General features: G+C 37.3%; 1 protein-coding gene across 2 annotated transcripts in view; it reads left to right on the forward strand.

Moving 5' to 3' along the window:
* col27a1b (collagen, type XXVII, alpha 1b) overlaps positions 1-18,391 on the forward strand; it is a 62,425-nt gene that overhangs the window by 14,638 nt on the left and 29,396 nt on the right. For both annotated transcript variants that reach the window (XM_017412078.3, XM_017412080.3), the window contains exons 5-12: positions 1,370-1,423; positions 4,865-4,918; positions 5,002-5,055; positions 12,541-12,585; positions 15,058-15,111; positions 16,248-16,292; positions 17,049-17,102; positions 17,957-18,001. In XM_017412078.3, the coding sequence (XP_017267567.1) occupies positions 1,370-1,423; positions 4,865-4,918; positions 5,002-5,055; positions 12,541-12,585; positions 15,058-15,111; positions 16,248-16,292; positions 17,049-17,102; positions 17,957-18,001 (405 nt within the window). The remainder of the gene's footprint in view (positions 1-1,369; positions 1,424-4,864; positions 4,919-5,001; positions 5,056-12,540; positions 12,586-15,057; positions 15,112-16,247; positions 16,293-17,048; positions 17,103-17,956; positions 18,002-18,391) is intronic.

Consider the following 18,391-nt stretch of genomic DNA (forward strand, 5'->3'; position numbering starts at 1 on the left):
TCTGGCTCACAGGTGCCCTTTATCTGCAGGCATCAGGTGTAGTGTGTGTGTGCGCGTCTTTGTCTGCTTAGCCCTCATGTGTTTGTGTTTAATAGTCTGTTGTGTCCTAATGGTTACTTGTCGGGAGCTCTTTTCAGTAATTGCTGTAAGCAAAGAGGATCTTCATTCCACCTCTCGCCCACGTGAAGAACGATGGACTGAGTGACTCATTTTCACCATTATTCTCGTCCCTACTGGGATACCACCCGCCCAGCTTCTCATCAGCACTGTGCCTCCTTATCTTATGTACTGCAAGAATGCAATTTGTAACACTCTGTCCTGATCCCACCTATTCCTCTACTTCTCCTCCTCCTTTTGCTTTCTATCTGGAGTTAATGACTTCCATACGTTTTAATATTGAGCGACTGGAGGGGGTGGGGGGTGGCGGGGTAGATGGTCTGAATAGAGAAGAAGGATGAGGAAATCTGCAGATGAGCTTCTGTTAAGTGTCTCCATATGTCCAGCAGTCAGTGCCTGCAAGGGGAGAGCTGTGGCCAGTTTGAGAGAGGAGGAACTGCCTCGGCTGTTTGACTCCTTTCCTCAGTTTGATAACAGACAGATGGAGTTTGAATCACCCAGCTGTACACTTTCACCTCTGCGCCCTGGTCCGTTTTTACTCTGAGTAATTCTATCCCTCACTTTCACCTCCAGCTTAAGGGAGAAAATGTCACTCCTCACAACCCATGAAAACTCTGAACAACTCAAAAAGGAAAAAAAAAAAAAAATGAACTGAAGTTACAGTAACTTCCTGATCCAGGTCATCTGAACTTGTTTCATTGCTTCTTGTTTAGCTGGAGGAAAATTTTCCATGCTCAGCATTTCATCTCTACTCCACACGAGCGTGCAGCCGAACTCTAGACTCTTGGATTAAACTTGTGGGTTTAATTTTCCAAGCTCTTTGCAAACTGCTTGAATTTAGGATTCCTTCAACCCTACGATTTACAACTGTGCATCCACATCCCTCACTTGAAGCAGATAGCTCACCGAGTTAAAATGAATCCATTTTTACTTTAGGATACCTACAATTTATGTCACAAAAGTGATTTAGGATTCTGATATGGTAGATGAGTGGCCTTCACTTGCGGGACACCAGAAACGAGTTGAGAAGAAAATTAAATCCATATGTTATAACTGAGTATGAGACACATAATAAGACCTTTGGATGCTGCTGGCTGGCCTGTCCTTCAACAAACACATGCACACACGCATACACACATGGTGGAATCGCATCTGTGCTTCTGAATCGCTCGCATGTAAAATAAACACTCAAGTTTTCCTCATGATCATCTTTCCCCTTTGTTTTTGTAACGACACAAGTCTCTGTTTTCAGGGTCCTCCTGGTCCTTATGGAAATCCTGGTCATCCTGGACCTCCTGGAATGAAGGTAAGCAGATAATGTCATCTCACTTCTTCACATCAACCCAATATTTGCAATGTGCACTTCATTAAAACGATCCAGATTGTAAACAGTGCTGTACTTCTGAAGCCAAAGAGTTCATGGAATGCTCTTCAGATGCAGATTCCACAACAAAAAAATTTAAAAAGTACTTACGTCTGTCATTCTTTTTCTCTTTTCGAAGAATCACAACTAATGTTAGCAGTCTTCTGTCCTGTATATAATTATGATAATAAAAGGCAGGACGATGCTGGCAGAACATTAGTTTTTTTTTCTTTTCACTCTTCTCAATAAATTTTACACAAAGACCAGAACCAACACTAGATGTTTTTCTGGCATTAAGTATTTTCTTTGTAGACAGAGTTCATTTCTTTGTGCATGAGATCCCCATGGTTTTCTAAAACTAGTAAAAAATACATCACTGAACCACAGCATTTTCTGGGAGGTCATATTCTATAATTCATTTATTCAAATGAACTGGGAGCTCTAATTTAAATCACTTCAACCAGTCCTGCCATTTATCATAAATGCCCACTTGTGATTATCTATAAATGTGTATTCAAAAATGCATTTTGCACTATTTAGTCGTGTAGGAATATTTTTATTAAAAAGTGAATACACCCATTGTTGACTTTTAAGTGAAGTCATTTTTGTATATATGCAGTAAGAACCAACAAACATGATAAACCACAGTCAGAACTCTGTGATAGAGAGAGCAGTATATTAGGATCTCATTGGGCTGCGACTGTTGGCAACCAGATGCCAAACGGTATTCGTGGGGGCGTCTCTAAAATGTCTCAAAATGTTTGCAGGGGTTCTCAATTTCTTTGCTTGAGTTGCAGAGAATTGCAGTCTTTTGCTTGAATTTTAAACATGTTTAAAAACTTTTATGACACATTTTGTCTTAAAATAGTCAGAGTCATCACGGGCATGTCAAACTTACATTTTGCTGCGGGCGTCTCCAACCCATCTCAGAAGTGCTAAACTTGTATTTTGACACCAGAATGGGAGATCGTCCATCAGCCATGTCGATGATAAATATTAATTATTTAAAAAAAGGTCAAAATCTGCATATCTTCATTTTAGATTCAGCTCAAAACAGATCCCCCCTCAAATTTCTATCTCTAGTTTAGGTGTTTTACAATCGTTGTAATCCTGCAGTATGAGTCATCTGAAACAAACCTGCAACAAATGCTGTTAAAGGTCCACTGTGTATAATGGAGCGACATCTACTGCCACAAATTGTAAATTGCAGCTAACTAGATCCTCTCGAACTACTTACAGAACTATAACAGGTGGAAATAATTAAAAAGCATGCAATAGATAATATATCTAATTTTTGGTTTGACTCTCAAGCTTCTGCTTTTATGGTCTGTGTGTTTTTGATCTGTTATAGTTAATTTCAGCTTGATTTGTTCTTATCTATCTCTTAGTTTGAGTTATCTGTTACCTGTTATTGCCCCTAGGTGTCCTCATTACCTTTATTTTGTCCCTGATTACCTTACCGCCACCTGTTGCTCCTCACTCACCTGCAGCCACTCTCATATTCACTCTGCTCAGGGTAAATGCTTGTTTTTTTTCAGTTCTTTGTCAGATTTTCATCATGTTATCCCAGCCATACTGTTCTCTCACTTTAGCTTAGTGTTTGTGTACTTGTGTTCCCTGAAAATTCTTTCCCGACTTCACTTTTTTGTTTTGTCTTTGTTGCTAAAGTGATTAAGTTATTTCTAGACCAATTTGTTACTTTCTTGACTCTTGAATTTAGGTCCTTTACTGACTTTTACCTGCAACATTTATACTAACATAGTGACACAAAAAATAGTGAGAATGAAGACAGGCGGTGATGTAAATTACAGCATAAGTGATAGAAAGGACTCATTTCAAGATGACAACAACCAGTATTTTCATGTGATTTGAACTATAATGAAAACATGGTGACTATATTATACTAACTGTTTTGAAAATTATAGACATTTACAACAAACATATTGTGTAAATGTTGTGAAACAGCTCAGTACATGGACTGCATGAGGATTACAAAGCAGTCAAAGTCCAAAGTAATCTCTCAAAGACCTTCAGAAAGCCTGGGGAAAGATTGATCGGGACCACTTTAAAAGATTAGAAAAGAATCCAGATGCTTGAAGGCAAAATATAAAGAAACTAAAGGTGGCTTAAAACTTTAGCACAGTATAGTTATTTGCTGGAGCCAAGCTGAAAACCTTTATTGGCTCAGTTTGACCCATTTGGACACAAATTTCAACTGCAGGCTGTCTGGTCTGATAAGGTTCTGTTTTTAGAAAAATAAATCATTCAAATGAAAACATGTGGCGATTTAGTGGAATTTTGTTTTTAATATATCACTGACATAAGTGTGATAGATGATGTGATAAGATGATGTTTATTTACCTACTAATGTAAGTTGATTTGCATTTGAGTTAAATACAAACCAAACGCCTGCAAAAATCAATGGAGCTTTCTGTAAAACGACCCCATTCAATCTCTTTTTTTTTTCAAGCTTTAACATGTTAGAGAGTATATTTAATTTGAAAACACAAAGTTAGAGAACGGACAACATATTCATGTAATGCATGTTGCCTTTGACTGGCCGTGTAGAGAAATGTGTCGGGAACAAAAATCCCACAAAAGGAAGTTTTAATATCAAGCTGTCAGCAACGTAAACATGTAGGTTCAGTTGAGATATACTATAAATGGAAAATCTTGTGTCACTTTTATCCGTCTAATAAAAGTCATCTCGAAGTCATCTCTTTCTATCTATACTGAACTTTTATACGCAGTGAAAAAGTTGCAGAAGAATCAACCCCCACGTTCTAATAAAAGCAGGCCTTGGCTGTAAAGGATGATGTATTTCTGCAGTCGCACTTCAGCTTATCAAATAAAAATGATCAGAACATTTGCAGCCAGTTGCTGTTTGATTTCTGTTTTTAGTCCTTTGTTTCTGTTTGTGATAAGCACTAAAGCAGGAAGGATCTGTTTCTTCTTGGAGTTCTTACACTGTAATTGCACAGATTACTGGGTAGCTCTTTTACAAGAAAAATTGGACCTTGAATGCTGACCCAGACTGCACTGACAAGAATTCCCACTGCCCGAAAAGGGAGAAGAATGTGCACGATCACTCCCCATCACTTCTCGCTGGCCTGCTGTAAACCAAGTATCGGGAAGGCATAAACGGAGTGCACGTTTGTGTAAATACAACCACTGGACTCCCCATCAAACTGAATGAACTCATTACTCTTTGATAGTGGTAATTCAGTGTAAACTGGAGCCTCATCTGCTCTTTGGGAGAAGAAATGCTGCAGCGACGGAGAGAGTATTTAGGGAACACTGGAACAAAACATTGGTCCTGCTTGGGGAAAATTTTCTAAATGTTTTAAAAAAGGTTTCTTGTCTGTTTTTATTTTTATGTTTTAGGGACAAAAAGGAGATCCTGGACTGTCCCCTGGTCAAGCCCTAAAAGGACAAAAAGTATGCAAATATGATTTTTTTTCTTACTTTGAATAACTTTGATATTAGCAAACCTAGGTAGTTAACAAATTTCTATTTTCTAGGGAGAACATGGCATTATGGGCTCCCCAGGACTGCCTGGCCAAGATGGACGAAAGGTAAAAAGTCACAAAGTTAAAGGTACTCATTGCAAACTGAGTAATAAAACATAAACAAACTTATCCTGAACTAAATCAAATGGTGCAGTTTGAAAGAGTTTACTCCAGTAGTTTTCACAGATCATTTAAATGCCGCTCTGACATGCAGGTCCACACTTAATGTAAACAAAGTAAAGACAGAATTGGTATGAAAGGTTGGTGTAATCAATGTTGCATTGTGCTGACATGTTAGAGACCTAAGTTTGAAACTTCATGAAGGATGACATTTTTTTGTTTTTAAACAAAATTGGAAACAAATGAAGACATTTACAAAACTTTCATTTTTAGGCCATATTTAGTTCAGTTTTGCCTAGACGTGTGTTCGGCCTACAAATGCTCACATGGGGTCTCACACACCTGCATATATGAGCTCCGGCCCAGATAAAAGTCAATATATGAACAGCATAAAATAAATATTAACCACATTTTATGAACTTGTTGATGTCTTGCACTCTTAGACTGAAATCACTCAAAGAATTTACTCTGCTCTGTCTGATTTTGTTGTCAGAAAAGAAGAAGAAATGTTGTACTTATACAGCACAGGTTTCACATTTTGAAAAACAACTTTAGTTTTCTTTTACTTCACCACAGCTGACAAGTGAGCTAGTCAGCCGCTGTTCTGCTGAGTTGGACTGAACCAACTCGAAGCTCAGGGAAGAAGCTGCAGAATATGGATTTTAAATATGTTCTCTTTTAGTTTATACTGTAACTAAAATAGTAAAATAGAACCAATAAACACTACCTGCTTTTCTCTTAATGCTGGATATGATTTTATGTTGTTTTTAAGTCAATAATGGGAAAGTTTGCGCCCCCACTTTAGAAAATGGCGTAGCAGCTGCTTCTCTTGCTCCAATAATCAGGCACTTATGGTTGATGCAGTACATTTTCAGTCAGTGAAATGACTAGAAGTCTGTTGATTGAGTGTAAATGGATGTGCACACAAACTGGAGTGTTCAGAGAGTCTCACCATCACCAAACATGAATGAGCTGTTGTTTGGAAAGCATTAGAGCAAAATGCAGCCGTCTCCTCTGTGACTTAAAAAGCTTGCTTATCTTGATTATCATCAGCATCTCTGGCCTCTGATGTGTTTAAGCCATGTGAGGGGAAACAAACCAAGATCACTGGGTGAAAAGTTGTACGCGCTCCCTACAAACGTTATGTCACTCCCTCCCCGGAGAGCAGCTCATTCTGAAAAGTAGGACAAGTTAGAAATGTGGTTTGGTTCTGTGATCTGGTCCCGCTCATAATGTACAATATTTGACTTTCTCTGCATACTGCTCTGTTTTGTTATCCCCACAGAGAGTGATGGTTTGCAGCAGTGTTCTTCTACAAGACCTGGTGCTTTTTATTTCTGGCTTTTTCCCAAGCTCCTCACAGTAATTGCACAAGCCAAGTGGACGAGTGCCTTTTGGGTTTTCCTTCTATGCTTAATAAGTTACTTTGTTTTGCATATAGTTTGTTTAAACAGATTGCTTTGAATGAGTTTTTAATTATTGCATTATTAAATGTAGAAAATGGATATTCCATAACTAAATAAAAGAAAATAAAAAGTGGGAAAGAACACAAGCTGTCTTCTAATATTTACTTTTTTTTTCAAACTTTCAAAAATGCATTAATTTCTGCTGAATCTGCAACTTTTTAAAAAGATTTTCATGTAAATATAGTTTTATAAGCCTGCTTAGTTCATCCTAACAGCTGGATGCAAACTTGTTTCAGATGATTACATGGTTAATTCATTCATAAATATTCCCATGCATGATAATCAGGAATTCATTAATTGTTAATGAATGGATATTTTAGAATTTTGAAAAAAGAATATTTCTGGCATCACATTTTAATTATTTTGTGTGATACTTAATGCAATGTGACAGATTGTGTCAGCCTGATTTAACACAGTATTCTCATTCTTAAAACTGAAAAACAACAGACTGCTTACTCTCTTTGCTATTTATAATTCTTGGTTGAGATCACAAGTCTCACAGACTCACCCACTGAAACTTTATGCTCCTTACACAAACCACTTTTTTTTCCCCTCAGGAGACAATGTGCACTTAATTTTCAGCATTTCTTTCTTTTGCCTGGAAGAATAAATAGTTCTTGAATACATTCAGGGCTCAAACTTTTTGTTACTCAAATATATGAAAGTCAAAGCTTAAGCTGCAGCAGGGAATTCATTCAGTTTAAGTGAAAGATTCAATTAATTCACTTTAGTGTGGTGGATAAAATAAGAAGAAAGTAAATCTTCAGTAGACTCACTGGTGTGTTGCCCAGTGGTGCCGTTTCTTTCCAGAAAAAAACATAAATGATAACAGAAAGAAAAAAATCTCAAAACAAACAGTTTTAAATTACTCTTAAATGTTTATAATAAGACAGCTTCTTCTGTGGGTGTACTCTAACGGGGATGGAAACAGGTAAGAAACAACAAGGTCACTGCGGGCTGAGGATTTAGATGCATAATAAACCTAAGGCCTTACCTTGAAGGAATGCATATCGCCCACCAGAGTTTTTACTGAACACCATCTGATGCTGAGGAAGGGCAGAGTTAAAGCCGTTTTGGTCTAACCTGGTGAACGATGTTAAGCACAATGTTATACAATATTGCAAGATGCCTTAGTGCTCAGCAAATGTGTACAAGATGAATTTCAGCTACTACCACACTGAAATTTAGCTGAATATATGTATGAATAACTAGGTTCTAGCCATTTTTTTATTTTCAAAGATCAGTTGGTTGCAGTGGCCATCTTGAATTGGGTTGACTCCAAAAGTTATTGAGTTGTAGAGGTACATCCGAGGATTCATTTCTGCAAGCTTCACTAAATTCTATGCAGTGGTTCATGAGATATTTTGCTAACGGTCAAACAATGAAAAATAAAAAGTGCAAACACATCATTGCCTGCCAGTGGGCAATAATAATAAATTGTTGTCACACAATATGTGAAAATTTTTGTTCTTAAATTCTGCAAAGAAAATTCTTTCCTATTTTTTTTTATATAACAGCTTGAGTTGAACAGTGCCCTTAGCTGGAGCTGCAGGACTTTATAAAACCAGAGAGACAGTAAAAAAAGAAAACAACATCCAGCGTGCCTAAAGTTCTTCCATTTAGTGCTGTAACTGTGAGCACTCCATTAAAAAAAAAAAGACACCTTGAGTTTTGACTCATGGAACACAGCTATGGGGAAAGTCTGATATTCCTCTCTGTTGATTTATGGTCACTGTGGTTCTTTGCAGGACTCAGATTAAACTTTTCTTGTTCTTTACATCACCTGAGGTGGGATTCTGATCTGTGTTAACCTTTAAGAACTCATACATGTGCAAAAGAACAGCTGACAGCCACTCAAAGTATTAAAATCCAGTTTGGATCCAGCTAATTAAAACTCAGAGATCGGTTTGGCTCTGCTGAATGCCACCAGACATCGTACGGCTTGCAGCTGGTTTTTACTCCTGGTAATTTTTGAAAATCATTTTCTGGCACATAAAGCCACAGTCTCTATAAAGTTAAATATTACAGAATTTCTATGACCAGTCTCAGATGAAACTTCAAGTTTACTTTCTATCTGTGTAACCAGCCAGTAAAGATTTGACCCGCTGCAGCTTGATGGGACCCTTTATGCTGAGTTTACTGCTCAGTGCCTGGCTGGCAGCCAGAGAAAGCCTCCCTCACTGTGAGAAATGTGTAAAGATGTAACTGGAAGGTTGCCTGGGATGCTGTCAGCAGTCTGCACAGAGAAGTAAGAGGTGACTCACATATGTGTGAGTAATACCCAAACACTGAGGAGAGTAGTACCGGTTCGGACCAGTGTCCTTTATGAAACCAGTTTCTTTTTGGCTGGCTAAAAACCTATATATAAGTTTGCTGCTTAAACTTAACAGTTGCTTTTTTTCATATGTAACTGCATTTGTGACTGTGATTCATGAAAGAGTTCCTTGAAGGAATGCATATCACCCTAGGCCTTTCATGCCAGGGTTTTACACTGAGATCATCTCATGTTGAGAAATGACAGCATTATAGCCATTTTGGTGAAACCTTGAAAAACATTATTTGCAATCTCATACAATTCTGCAGTATCTTGTGTGAACTGTTAGCACTTGGAGTAGTTGTTGTGAATGATTCTCAGCTACTGACGCGTTCAATTTTAGCTCAGCATCTGTAAAATTAGCTGAGTTATAACCATTTCTGTGTTTTCTAAGGTCATTTGGCTGTGGCAGCCATCTTGAATTGGATTGAGATCCTGGATTGTCATTCTAATAACTTTCTGAAAGTTTAATTTTATTTTTTTTAAGTGGGTCATGAGATATTTTGCTAACAGTCAGAGTTGATTTCCGTAGTGAAAGGTAAAGTTTTAGACACAAATCTAACACCATCAATCTTCACTCAGATTAAAGGTTGGGGATCCGTCTCAACTATTATTACAGCAAATTTTGGCTCAGTAATGATAAAAGTTATAAATGAGTTATAATCACTTTTTTGTGTTGGCTAGGATCATTTTGCTGTGGTGGCCAGATTGAATTGGGTTGACTCCAGATTTTACTCAGTTGTAGATGCACATCCAGTGATTAGTTTCTGAAAGTTTTATTAGTTTGTCCAGTGATTCATAAGATATTTTGGTTGTATTGTTCCACCAATGCTTTCAATGGTGGATGGTAATAAAAAGTGACATGACAGGTGGGAGTACATTTTTATGTAACTAAAAAAATCTAATAAAATACATCTCTTTGTAAAGAATAATATATTTTTGTAGTCTAGATGTTATTTGCTTGAAGGAGGGGAGACACTGCAGCTGCTTCAGTTCAGCTGCAGGGTCACTCTGGTGTGATTTACACTAATTTAAACTGTGTGGTCTTATTAAACAGGAAAAACTTATGGGGAATGTAAAGTCGTGCCAATTTTGTGTCAAACAATTGTTTTACAGATCCTTGAAAATAGTCCGTACTCCACACACTCATTTACAGCCTCCTTTTACAGTTGTAGTGTCAGTCCTGGAAGACACAGGCGCAGTGTTTCTTTTATTCTGTATACTTTGCATCGCTTTTGTTCTCGTAGGAAACTCATTTTCTCCCCCCAAAAACCCCTTAAAATTTCGACAACTTGCAGCTTGATTTTGTCTGTCTGCAGATAAACAGAAATAATGAGCTGGAGTGCATCAGTGTCTGAGAGCGTTAATGTGGCCAGCAGGCCGACATCTGGCTTCAATCTGTGGCCCGAACCTGCTGGAGGTGTGACCAAACTTTCAAATCTTAAATAAATAGTTATCTGTCGATGTGTTTATTTCTTCATGGGGCCTTAATGGACTTGGTAAGAAGCTCCAAATCTTGGTAAAACATTTGAATTCCCACCTGTTACCTCAGCTCTTTGATTTTTCTTTTTTTTTCTTTTGGGGATCAAAGAGGAGTGGTCAGTTATCTGTCCAAACAGCCCCCATCACTCCAAGTGAAGGGCTAAATGATCTCTGCTTCTTCATCTCTGCAGAAAAGAGGGTCCTTATCCGTGCGAATAACAGGGTTTACGACCAAGGGGGAAGAGTTGACACTGGGCCTTAATTTTTGTTGTTTACTGTTGCATTTGCTGAGTTAGAGTGTTTATGTTTTGTTTGTTTCTTGTTCTTTTTTGCAAAACAACCCAGAAATTAATGATGTAATTTTTTCAGTCCAGATTAGATGAAGGACTGAAAATAGTCCTTTTTATCATGATGAAACCTCTTCCTGTCAGTCTGGTTTTACTCAGCAGCAGCAGCAGTATAACTCTCCTTTAGACTTTTTGTTCAGCCCAGCCTATTGGTAAATCTATTTCTTTTAGCTACCATTTTAAAGGCTGAACTACCCCACAGTTACAACCATTTACACAACCATTTGCAGTGATTATCATTTGGTGCTATGACCTCCTGCTCTTGCAAACAAAGCAAAAACATCACAGAATAAATCAGCCTGAACAAGTTGTTCTATCTGTAATTTGCCAGTTGAATGGACAAGTGTGAATGTGATCAGATGAGGGAATAGCTGATGTAGCATGTTGATAAGATCAGCTAATAGAGTGATAGATGGGCTAAGCTTGACTTCGTGGCTTGCCTGAACTAATGCCATGCTAGGTCTTAAATAGTATTCAGTTTCCAAAGACATCCAGTGTGTTTAGAGCCAAAATTACAAAAGGACTTTTCAAACATGCAATACATTAAGTTCTTTTCTGCACTTGTGTTCGTTTGTGCGTCTACATAGTTCAGTTGCACCAAAACGTTCGGTTTTTCCCCAACACCACACAAGTGAGGCCTGCATTTACTCAGACAACTTTTAAAGTTAAGCCCCTTTCACATGAACACTTCCACATGCCTCACAGTAAATTTGTGTAAGATGAGTTTACTGTAAAATGTACACATGTACTTCTGACGATAGGTGTGTGGGCTTCATGGGGATGTGCTCTGTATGACTTTTGTTTACACAGTTACAATTATTTCCAGCCTTTACCTCCTGTTGTTTACTTGTTTGCTGCCGACAGGCCAAAGCAGCTGGTGGCTAATGACTTTACACATGAGAGGACAGACTTGCTCATTCCTCAGAGACAACTTCCCACATCTCCATCTTCGCTACTGTAGACCTCGATTGTGAAAAAGATTAATTTACTTTGTAACCAGCTGGTACACTCATTTGGGATCACAGGGTGTGAAGATGACCATTAATTACCGCTTTGGGTTTCACATGTTGCTGCCTAATTAGTTTGCTGGTTTTATTAATGCAAAACAATTCTGTTATCAGACTTCAGAGGTGGCGGCGATTAGACAAACACAAAACAAAGTAGCTGCGCTGCAACAATAGATTCTGTGAGTCATTCATGTGTGAGGGTTGAACTGTAAGTACAATTTATAAAAAAGTCAAAAATCTGAAAAGAAACACTGTTACAGGTCCAGGTTTTTAAGCTATTATTATCAATTCAGACTATATTTTAATCTTTCCAACACATCTGGGATGAAATGCGATATTTTATTTTGTAATTAACTCTTAACAGTCTCTCAGAGTCCAAACATATCCTGCAAGTGTGACATCTTCCGATATCACATGAGATTGTGTATAATTTTATTTCCACGGTTTTTGCCTACAACTTTATCATTATTTATTAATATGATCTCATCTGAAACTCAGCATGAAGGATGTGGACGATATCCTTAGAAGATTGTTAGGCCATTAATTTTAAACAGGAGTTTAGAGAAGACGTAACGTAACACTGACAGAGATGTACGATAGCAGCTGTCACGGGTTGAAGCATCGCTAAACAAGAGCATGACAACAAACATTTGACCCTTTTTTCACCTTTTTAACTACAGTTTTTTCTCCCTTGTAGCAGTTATATGCAGATAAGTGTTTTTAGATTTATTTGAATTCTCTTCCCAACCCCCAACATTGGAAACCTCTGACTCAGACATTCAAAACTCCTGACTTGTTTGCTTCTCTGTCAACAGGGACAAAAAGGCTATCCTGGTCCTTCTGGTCTCCCAGGTGAAGCTGTGAGTATTTCTTTCTCTCTGCAACCACAGTACATGTTGATATGATGTACTGAGGAGTAAATCTTTATCCATCATGTAAGTCTAACATGCACCCATAGTTATATATTTAACAGAGACGTCAGCAACACCAAAGCAAACATTTGTGTGACAGAATGACTCCCACAGAGGAACAAATGAAAAAACAAACAAAAATCTGCCAAGAAAACCAACAAAATGTTGCATCTAAGTTAGTTACACTGATGACTAACTTTTACGTTTTGTCACCGTAACAATTTCACACTAATGTGTATCAAACATTCCCTCTTATACAACATGTATATGTTTACTTATTTTAAAAAAACTAAAAGTTGTTTTTCTAAGAATTTCTATCTATAAAACAGGAGTAAGGAGGTGAACATTAGAGACGAGCTATCAGCAAAAACATATTGCAGTTTTTACAAAAGCAGCCAATGTATCTTGGTGCTCAGTACAGTTATCAGATATATGTGGTTCACAAGTATTTGTGGGAAACAGATTTTTGGCAGAGGTACAAGTAGGTTAAATAGTTTGAACATGGTAGGTCAGACCTCCTCCACATCCTCCTCCTCCTCCTCTTCCTCTCACTCCTTCCTGGGTTCAGACTGTGTAATATGTCTGAGAGGAATGTGCCGTGTCACAACCAAAACTGTTTCTTCTAGTATTTTCTCGAGTTGGGACACTATTTTCATAAAAATGAATCTTTTTTTCTCCCTGGGCTATCAGAGATCAGTGGTGACACCTTGTACCAAAAACACATTATTTGTTGGTTACAGCAGACAGCTTTTATTTGACTTTTAAATTGCAAGAACTTGTGCAATACTTTGCCTCACTCAAATGTCTTTTCACATGAACTGTTAGGATTGGGAAAAAAGGCGAATTTGTTGATGCATTTGATGTTCGAGGCAAAAAACTAGGGTAGAGTTCAGCATGATGCCAAGGCTGTGGACTTTGTAGGATGGTGCAGATGGAGAAACGATTTAGATCCAGGAGGAGATCTCCGACCTTCCTGACTGCATCTTGGTGGCAACCGTCATGGTCTTTGTTTTGTTGATGTAAGTTTTGTGGAGAATATGATCATCTAGGCTTTGATGTCACACACAGAGAGTGGGGTGCAAGTTTAGCAGATAGTTTGGTGCTGAGTTGTGTCTGTGTGTGTCTGTTGTTGGATATACGCTCAAACATAAAGCTTTGTAGTACTTTGGTTAACTGGGGCAGCAGGGGTTCAAAAGTTGGAGTGGTGAAAGTCATAACTTTGTTTTTTTAAAGGTATGACTGACACCAGAAGGCCTTAGACTGGTGTGTAATTGAAAAGTTTGCTGTGTGTGTATGAGCTTCTGAGGTGGAAAGTTTTAAATATGAGAAAATAGTTCTACTAAGACAACAGAAGGTAAAAGTTTGGGTTTTCATAATTCAATTTGCTTATAAATTAAGTCACTGTTCATCATAACAAAGTCCACACATATAATACCACTGGTAGTCCTGCTAAATAAGTTTGTATTATATACACCCTGCACAACAAAGCCTAATCAACTTTGTCTATTTATAATCATCCAACTCTGCAGTACTATAGCTGTGCTTAAATATTATATTAACAAGGTTGTCTAATAACATTTTTTAAAAATGATTAGTTAATTAAAAACAAACTACCATTTTATACCTCCAAGTAAGCTAAATAACTTTCTGTCGTTGGAGTATTTTCTCATTTGATACAGTGAACATGCCTTTGTTGCAGCACTACTCTCGACTAAATCTTCTTTATAATTAAACTTAATGATGACATTTCTTCCATTTGATACAGAACCCTTTCAGTGTCTGTTATTCACTTTAAAAATCCTGCTGAAAATACAGAAACACGGCTGTTCCAAGTGTATAATAAATGTGATTGCCTTAAAGTATACTTTATGAGCAGCCTGTAATTTCTTGCATACTTGCAGTAATTATTTTTGTTTACATTTTATTATACACTACATGTGATATTAAATATTCTTCTCTGAGGCATGCGTTTGGTTTGGTCTCACCGCAAGGAAGGAATGACTCACATAATATATGCATTGATGGGAATAAACATACGAAATCAAAACTGTTCCCGCAGTAGTCGTACCAGCATGTGGCTTGACCACAATGTAATAGAACTTACTGTCGGATTAATAGAATAGTCTAAGTGGGTATGTCTGTTGTGGCGCCTTATTTCCTACGCAGTGCAATCTCGACTAAACAAAAGACCTTTATGGAAAGGCTGGGAGAGTTTAACGCTTTTGTATGAGCAAATAACAGTAAATAAAGTGCTTACTATCATTATTTTTTATTTTGTCTTTTCAAACCCTCTCTTGTTGCAATCAGCGAGGCTATAAAAGAAGCTATCTGTGCATAAAAGATACTGTTTCCTCGTTCCTTTCCTTTCTTCGTTCCTGTTCTCTTCTGGTACTGATTTCTGTGCCGTCTTTGTTTCCACAGGGTGAACGGGGAGATGATGGAAGCCCTGGGGCCAAAGGCTATCCTGGCAGGCAGGTGCAGTAAATCTAGTGTTGCGGCGCTGATTGAAGAGGGCAACACACACCAACAACAGAAACAAAAATACAAAAGAAAACAAAAGTTGAATTCTGTTCTTTACATGAACCATGAATAAGAAAAATAAGGGCATATAACATGGAGCACAAGTGATTTGTATAACATGTGTTTATGAAGATTAATATTTAAAGATAATTCATGTTGGTAACTCAGCTGCCTACATCTTGGTGCCAAACTCCAAAAAAAATTAAAAAATAAAACAAATGCTTCAGGTTTTCAGCAGTTGAATGAAAGGCAAAAGGCCAGAGTAAAAGTGTTGAGCACCTGTGGTGGAATTCAGCAATGGGTGCTTCTGGTTTTATTGGGAATAATGTCAAAAGGTTTCTATAGTAAGCACCACCCCAAAGACAGAAAATGTAATAAAATTGTGTCTCCCCGGGTACAAAGATGCTACTGTGAGCATTATTCCTTATCCCATTTTTCTAAAAAAAAAAAAACCTCTTTACCGTAGAAAGCAAAGCTGGGGAATATTATGACTCCTCTGCATTTAAAATCTATTGCCTCTTAGCCTTGATCAAAATTAACCCCCACCCCTAAAATCTTTGACTTTGAACTTTTTTCCAATCATTTTTTGAAAGTTTAAGACACTAGAGTACAGACAGTGACTCGATGATTTAGCACATTTATTATGTCAGCTTCAGCTCTCTGTAGACACACAGTAAAGAGTAATGGATTAGGTTTTAGCACCCCCTACCATTTGTAGATTGTGGATCTCTACAGCTGAAATCTCTCTGTCAAGATGCTGCATTAGGAAAGTTCTCCTGAGCCAAAAGGAGTAAGAATTAATTATCTGTGTTAAATGTTAGTATCTCTGATAAATTATTGAGAATATTGTTGCATTATTAACCCTGTGAATCACAGTTGTGATGCTAATCAGCTAATATTTGAAAAGAGTGCAACAATTTCTGTCTTTAATTTATACTTATCCCTTATTATTGCACTTTGTTCGTATTTTGTGTGTTTGTTTTACCTCTATTGAGAAACATATTTTTCTGGACTGACACTCTTACAGGAACAAACGAAGCTCTGTCACTGTTTGCAAGGTCGTAAATATATTCTGTAATTTTTTACATCAGGGTTTACCTGGGCCTGTAGGAAGAAAGGGGTCAAAAGGAATTAGGGTGAGTAGAACTTAGCAGGTTTTCTCTTGTTTTTGTTGTGCATCACATATTTTCTTTCTTTTTGTAAATACAGACTTGTGTGGACATAAATAATTGCTAAGATGTTTTTTCCTTGGTTTATTTTATGTTCTTTTTCTACTTCACTTCCTTTTGGAGCCACAGAAAAGTGGAGGATATTTTTTATAACCCTGTTGAACTGTTGCTTTCTTAAAAGTTGTAAACTGTCTGTTAAACGCCTGCCTAACCGGTATAGGTACATAAAAAAAATAATTGTTAACACCTGAATTAGAGTGACACGTGGTTTTGTTGCCAAATATCATAAAACTCCTTTTCTCAGCAGCATAACACAACTCTTATTATCATCTAAACGAGATTTTAAATGTATTTTATTGTTATTTTTGATTTTCTGCTGAGCTGCTTTTGCACAAAGATCTTCAGAGATCCCTGATGTGAGGGTATGTGCCCTTGGACTACATCGTGGAAACCAGCACCATGCAGTCCATGGGCATATACACTTACCTCAAGGCTTTACTCTTCAACACCACTCCACTGTTGGAAAAACCTGGCAGCACTAGAACAGATTGCAGCTTTTTCAAGCCGTTTTAGAGATTTTTGTGTTGGTTGCAACATCTACAGTTCTGAAAAAATGTCAGTCATCTTCCCTCACTCATTGTGTCTCCTTATTCTCCTTTTTTTCCTTTCAATCTATGTGCGTTTTATCTGCTCCTCTGCTCCATCTTTTATTCATCTCTCCAGGGTCACATTGGCATCCCAGGGCTTTTTGGCTTTCCTGGTCCTGACGGAGAGAGAGTGAGTATTAGTGGCTGTGAGAGTGAATACCTGCAGGGTTGCATTATGACTGTCCATGAGCCAAAAGGATGAAACAGAAATAAATTTCATTGTTGCTGTAATGAGACACCAGAGGCAGATTTCAACAAATCAGTATTCTAAGCTTAAAGGAGAGCAAGGTCCATTATGTAGTACTGATCAAGTTTTGCTCCACAACCCACAAACTGCTCTGGATCATTTTTTAGGTGCAGAAGACAGATCTAAATTTACTTAAACCAATCTATAATTTCAATTACCTTCAAATGATTGTATCAAAACAGAGGCATTTTTTATAGAACTCTATTATCCAGTTATCAGAAGAATTATTATAATTAGGCCAGCAAAACAAGTTCACATCAAGAGCCACTCATAAGCTGCTTAGATTCTTCTCATATAATAGTTTTGATCTTCATCACTTTGTAAGTTTTGCTCAATTTTTATGGAATGTAATATTTAAATTTTCATTTTTTTAACTCTTTTGCGATCATATGTTGGAGATGCCTCTAAAACAGCTGTAAAATTGAGCTTTTGAAATAGTTTTTGGCAACAATCGATGCTTATTTGAATATTTACCTTTTTTGACCCACTGCTTAAATAAAACAACCAAAAAAAAAATTTATTATTGCATTCAGTTCTTTGTTTTTGATTTTTAATGAATGTTGTAGCTTTCCATTGCTTAGAAAGTATTATCTATCAAGAACACAACTTTAAGTCTTGGCATTAATATCTTTCCTCCAGGTCTTTATCCATCTGATAGTCTTACTGCTTTTCTGTTGTTGTGTGTCTGTTTTCTTTCTTTCTTTCCTCTTTTTTTTTGTTTGTTTGTTTGTTTCTAGGGATTTCCTGGTGTACATGGGAAGAAGGGGAAGATGGGTAGGCCGGTAAAGTTTTCTCTCAACATACTTCTCAGAAAACATTGTTAAGACATGATAGTGATGGTTGTAATCTAACTGTTGAGGAGCGAAACTGTAAAGTTTGTTAAATATCTGGGACGTTTTAATGTAAAACCCCTTCTGGCTTTACTTGCATATTTGCAGAAAAATGTTTTTTGGGATACGAATGCTCATGAATCTGCAATTTATCACATTTCTTGCTCAGAAATTAGAAGCTTCATTTTAAATCAATCAATCAATCAAATTTTATTTGTATAGCACATTTCAGCAGCAAGGCATTTCAAGGTGCTTTACATAATTAAAAAACAAAATAAAAACAGCATGTGACAATGAATAAACAGTAAGAAAGAGACAAACATCAAAAACCCGCACTCTAAC

This window comes from Kryptolebias marmoratus, linkage group LG1 (assembly GCF_001649575.2).
Source record: "Kryptolebias marmoratus isolate JLee-2015 linkage group LG1, ASM164957v2, whole genome shotgun sequence".
Lineage (NCBI taxonomy): Eukaryota > Metazoa > Chordata > Actinopteri > Cyprinodontiformes > Rivulidae > Kryptolebias > Kryptolebias marmoratus.